The sequence below is a fragment of the Sprattus sprattus genome (assembly GCF_963457725.1).
Source record: "Sprattus sprattus genome assembly, chromosome: 14".
Classification (NCBI taxonomy): Eukaryota; Metazoa; Chordata; class Actinopteri; order Clupeiformes; family Clupeidae; genus Sprattus; species Sprattus sprattus.
The window spans coordinates 18717061-18723058 of record NC_137912.1 but is presented as its reverse complement, the minus strand read 5'-3'; the positions used below and the strand labels follow the sequence as shown (position 1 = coordinate 18723058).

The 5998-nt window shown below is 42.8% G+C and overlaps 1 protein-coding gene across 1 annotated transcript in view; it reads left to right on the top strand.

Annotated features, from left to right (window-relative positions):
- Positions 1 to 5081, top strand: part of bcat1 (branched chain amino-acid transaminase 1, cytosolic) — a gene marked incomplete at both ends in the record, with an annotated part of 13913 nt that extends 8832 nt beyond the window's left edge. The window contains 5 exons of the mRNA XM_080851598.1: positions 477 to 619; positions 1259 to 1344; positions 2048 to 2188; positions 2787 to 2858; positions 5043 to 5081. Coding sequence (XP_080707724.1) covers positions 477 to 619; positions 1259 to 1344; positions 2048 to 2188; positions 2787 to 2858; positions 5043 to 5081 — 481 coding nt within the window. The remainder of the gene's footprint in view (positions 1 to 476; positions 620 to 1258; positions 1345 to 2047; positions 2189 to 2786; positions 2859 to 5042) is intronic.
- Positions 5082 to 5998: the final 917 nt, after the last annotated feature.

The window sequence follows — 5998 nt, the reverse complement described above, 5'->3', positions numbered from 1 at the left end:
TGTGTTGGGTCATGGCATTTCAGATGAAGGTATTCATTCTTTTCATGGTCTCACCCTCGTCATGTCCACACAAACCAATTCCGGACAGGATGTGTTGATTTGTTGTGAACTCCTCATTGTGCTTCTAATACCAATCCTGTAGCCTTCACCTTGCCAGAACCCTTAGTCTCAAAGTCTTCTTTTGTGCTGTTTGCATTTTTCTGAAAGATGTTTTTGATCTCGTACCCCTGTCACCGTTCACAAAGATTGGGTGCTAAGCCTTTGAAAATGCAAACAGGGAAAGCAGTGAAAGACATTACTTACATCCGCGGTTTCACTTGAGGCCAAACTATGTTTGTACTGTTCTCTCAGGATCATGATAGGTACGTTACTATAGGCCAGAATAGTTTAGAACATTTAGTATATCCTGTTTTCTAGAGAGCCTCTCTGGTCTAGAACATTTTTGATTGGTTATGCTTGTGTCCAATCCCACGCAGGAACTATGGAGCCTCCATCTTTGCTCAGTATGAGGCGGTTGATTCTGGGTGTCAGCAGGTCCTCTGGTTGTATGGGGATGACCATCAGATCACTGAAGTGGGCACCATGAACCTCTTCCTCTACTGGACAAATGAGAAAGGAGGTCAGTGGAACTTTGTTATAATTTATTATAACTTCATATTCTTAACCTACACAAGCTGAACATATTAGGTTGGCTTTGCATGACTGAGAGTCCACATTGATGCTGTGTATTGGGAAATGCCCTTGTTATGTAAAATGTTTGGGATTTAGAAATAATAGTGACCTCTAGTGGAGAAATATCGTAACTGACCTCAGAAGTCAGACCAACCTGACTGCACTGCTCAGGTCTCCGCAGGTTGTTTGTATATCAGGCAGGGACGTGCACAGGAATTTTGAAGGGCCTTTGCTCTGCCCTGGAAAAAAGGGGCAACACTCTCACACTCTCACTAACCAACACCGCCACGCCCCCGACCCCTGGACGAATATTTTGCCTATATCACTTGAAGCTCTCACTAACCGCCGCAGCCACGCCCCCTTCCCCTGGACACTTCTCGCGATTATTTTATCTAGGCCTACATGAAGTTCTGCAGCCATAATACTTTAAAAAAAAAAAAAGATATATTTCCTTTGGAAGGGCAACTTCAGTCGAGGAGGGCAAACGGGCAGTTGCCCGAGCAACCTTAGCCCACTCCTGTGCACCTCCCTGATATCAGGAGAAGCAGATGGTCATTTTGCTTGTTTGTGTATCTGTTTACCTCAGAGGAGGAGCTGGCAACACCCCCCCTGGACGGCATCATCTTGCCGGGCATCACTCGACAGAGTATCCTGGAGCTGGCACTGAAATGGGTACGCTTTGCATTTGGGCATCGTCATAGAGACCACACAGAGACCTTTTTTTTACCATAATTAGGGAGCTTCTTGTCTGAGTTGGATGAGAACTCTAGATGCATTTTATTTTATGTAGATTGAATGTCTCATCCATACTGTGAATAGACAAGCTGTTCATGTACATACTGAGTGTAACACTGTGTATTTTGGGGAAGTATAAGGAAAGCATATGGGAAGGTTTTGTGTGTATATGTTCGTAGGGAGGGACTAAAACACATGGACACATGTGTTTAGCCTATGTGTGTGTGGGTGTGTGCGTGCGTGCGTGCATGTGTTTGTTTGTTAGTAGTGATCATATTGGCAGCTTTATTTCAGGACAAATGGGTCAGTTAATGATTTGGCTACTCTGTCCGAAGTCTATTTTTGAACACTTGACACACCCAGTGCCTTAGCCAAGTGATTATGTTAAGCTGTTAAATTAAGTTATGTTAAGTTTTACTGGCAATACAATCCTTGTTCGGCCTTCAGCAGTGACCAATGCCTATGCCACTGCGGCTATGCTTCCCTTAAACAAGTACACATTGTGTTAAAGAAAAAAAATGTAAAGCAATGCTTTGGAGTAGGTTCTGTATCCCCTCTTTTAAATGAAAGAAGGGGTTCATACTCTGACATAGTGTGGGTTAACACTATCCTCTGTAACAATCTCTGCACGACCTCTCAGAGAGAGTTTAAGGTGTGTGAGCGCTACCTGACCATGTCGGACCTGCGGCATGGACTGAAGGAGAACCGGGTCAAGGAAATGTTCGGTTCTGGTACCGCCTGTGTGGTCAGTCCGGTTGGAAGGGTTCTGTACCAGGGAGAGGTGAGTCTTTATGCAAATACTGCTGTCCCATTCCTGTGTGTTTTTACATTACACACATTATCCCATTGCATAAGGTAATACATTATGTCTATAGATATGTCTATACTCATGTCTATACCAATCATCCAATTGCATTTGCTATAACATTTGGGGTTACAGTTATCATCCCAATACATCTATTGTCTGAAATACTTTGTGTTTAGTACAGACACTTACTTCTTTCTTTTTTTTAAATACATGTGCACAGTCATTAAGTCATAGTGGACTCTTTTAAGTATTCAAATTTTTGTACTTGTCTAATTGTTGTCTGTGGTCATTCATGGTCAATATTCTTATTTAATCATTAAACATTACCGAGACGGATTGCATCATTATGTTTTTAATTCACATCAATTACCATGTATCAAATTAGGATATCATTGCAGTAATCTCCTTAATGACTAATTTTCATGCTAGTAGCAAGTGATGTTAGTGGTCTGTAATGATTTTTGGACAAAGGGAGTAATTGAACATTAATGGCCAATCACCAGTGATTGATTGGTATGGTAGGTCATTAGTGGGTGGGTGTTGTAATTGTTCTGGTCGGCTGGTGTTTCAGAACTTGCAGATCCCTTGTCAACAGGAGAACTCCCTGGCCTCCAGGCTAATGAAGGAGCTGACAGACATACAGGTGAGAACATGTGGCTGCATGAGCGCACACACACACACACACACACACACACACACACACACACACACACACACACACACACACACACACACACACGGTGGGTTAGGATGTGGTGGGATAGCATTTTTGCGAGTTCTGTTTTAAACAAATAATCCCTATGAGAGAATGAATGGGGTTTTAGAAAAATCATCAAAATAATGCCCAAGGTAATTAAATAACTGCTTGAGAGACTCTCCATTTTATTCTGTTCAATAAATGCATGGGTATGTCGTATAGACACATTATATCTATAAAATAGGCCTGTTGTTAGTTCTCTGCTAACAGCAAAAAGGCAGGTCACTTGGTTAATGTGTCACCAACTTCACAAGGTGAGCAGAAGCTAAACATAGTTAGCATTACTGATCAAAGACCTCAAGGGTTCCCACAAGAATGATGCAGTTAACACAGTAACAACACTTATTTGATAGCCACAATCTGTTGCATTGTATAAGTCAGATGCTTTTATGTTGTGATGTGAAGTTTCATAAGAAACCAAGAGGTGTAAGTAAAGAGTTGTCTGTGTCCATGGATACCTCTCTTGAGTCCCACCTGCTGTTTGAGGCAGGGGCAGGATGTAGTCCTTGGCAGCAACACCTTTATTTTTTACCACCCAGTAGAATCAAAGAACATCCAGGGTATTCTAAGTTCTTTAGTGGAATCAGAGTTTCTGTCCAACCACACTATAATATACACTATCTCCTTCATACTCTTACTGGTCTCAGTAGTCACAGCATCTACTCTCCTGGCCAGCAGTCATCAGCACTGAGTTCAGGCAGGCATGAGAACAGCTCAGGGATGAGAGAAAAGGAGGGGAAGTCTGTGTGCCTGTGTGTGCATTGTGTGTGTCTCTCTGAGTGTGTGAGAGTAGATGTCTGTATTTATTGAGTGCGTCTGTGTTTATGTGAGTGTGTATCTGTGGAAGTATACTATGTGTCTGTGTGTGTGTGTGTGTGTGTGTGTGTGTGTGTGTGTGTGTGTGTGTGTGTGTGTGTGTGTGTGTGTGTGTGTGTTTGTGTGTTGTTTGTTTGTGTATGAGTATATGTCTTTATGTATTGTGTGGATCTTTGTGTGTGTATGTGTGTCTGTGGCAGTATATATATACTGTATGTGTGTGTGTGTGTTTGTGTGTGTGTGTTGTGTAGGATAGAGTAGAAGGTAGTGCCACGCAGCGCAGACATTGGCAAGGGTCCTGTAAGCTCTCGTTAGACCAAGGCCATAATCACACAAAGCGAATTACTTTAGCGGTGTCTTTTGTTTGCATTCTGAAGACGAGCCCATAGAAGGACAGATAAAGAGAGTAGAATATGTGTGGGGGAGTTGGTGGTGCTGAGAGAAGCGACAAAAGCCTAATGAACTATGAAATCAACAAAATGTGTTTTCTTTCCTTGAAAAAAGAGAAAGAAGGAAAAAAAACAAGGAATTAGAGAGAAAACGAGAGGGGGAGGAGGAGGTTGGAATTATTCTAAAAGTGTGTGAGGCGATGTTATTACATCTGTTGACATTTCATTTGTGAGTAAGATGCCAAGAAAATAGCAGACTCACACCATGCGAAAGACATCACAAACAAGAAAGCAACAGGAAAGAAAAACAACTCAAGAAAAGCAGTCATGTCTAAGGCGGAGAAAGAAGGGAGAGGAGCAGAGAGGAATGGAAGATGGCTTTGCGAATACATCCCTCCGTCCCCCACCCCCCCTCTCTTCCTTTCATGTTAATTAGAAAACGCATCCTTTTGTTTCCTTGGGCCGATGCGTATTTGCTCCACGTCCGGACCATTAGAACAAATTTGCAACATGAGACGCAAATAATTGGATTTGCAGCCACGGCTGTCGCAGAGTGGGAGCCCTCTGCCTTCGTTTGTCACATCGGCTGAGTTTATTGATGCGCTCCGCACAGATTTAGGTTCTGTTTTGTTTGTTTGCTGATTGTGTGTGTGAGTGTGTGTGTCTGTTGTAGTGCTCAAACTGTGTGTATATGTGTGTGTGTGTGTGTGTGTGTGTGTGTGTTCTTGTTGACTGTCACATTCAGGACTAAAGATTAGAGGCCTAGCCCAAGAGTTACATTTCTTGTGTGTGTGTTCTTGTGTGTTCTCTGTGAACTGGTATTGACCTTTTGATGACCTCTCCACTCTGCTCTTGTTGGTTGCAGTATGGACGCACGCTGAGTGAATGGAGCTTCCATGTGTAGCCTGGGGTTTCTGAAGATGGAAGAGGTGGACCTCACAGTTAAGGAACCAAGAAGCAGTCACAGTTACACAGACAAGTGTATCTGCTAAGATCCACATGTGCACATGCACAAACATAGACACAAACACGAACACACACACACACACACACACACACACATACACACACACACACACACACACAAACTCACTCACACACACACAGACACACAAACTCCCTCACACAGACATACACACACACACACACACACAAACACACACACACACACACACACACACACACACACACACACACACACACACACACACACACACACTCGCACATATACACAAACTCACACACACAAACCCAAATATACTCTCTCTCTCTCTCTCTCTCTCTCTCTCTCTCTCGCTCTCTCTTTCTCTTTCTCTTACTCTCTCTCTCTCTGTCCCTGAGATTGTTATTGTGTTAAACTCCCATTGGGAACTAGTATCGTTCTGGGGAACCAGGGAGACTGGGGCTGAACATCCCTGAGTTGTCCTCCTGAAACAGCATGTGTTGTGTTTCCCTTTGCCTTCTTGTGAGCTACCTAAAGCTTCTCCACTGTGGAGTACCAAGTAAGTGTTTTGCGAAATTCCTCAGAAATAGTCGCCATTGATGTGTATTATAAGCAGCTTATACATTGATAGATCACTTTGGTTCTGTTAACACATGCATCATTCCCAGCTAATGATCACAAGATCAGGCTCGTATACACCAGCACAGGACCAAATAGAAATGAATCAGAAACTTCAAGAGAGCATACCTTAATGGAGACAAATACAAATATAGATGTAACCTGCAGAAAGAACAGCAGAGTACTAGATTTGCACAGCAATTCAAAACCCCAAAGAACAAATAAGGCACCACATGATTGATTGTGTTCATGTCATGATA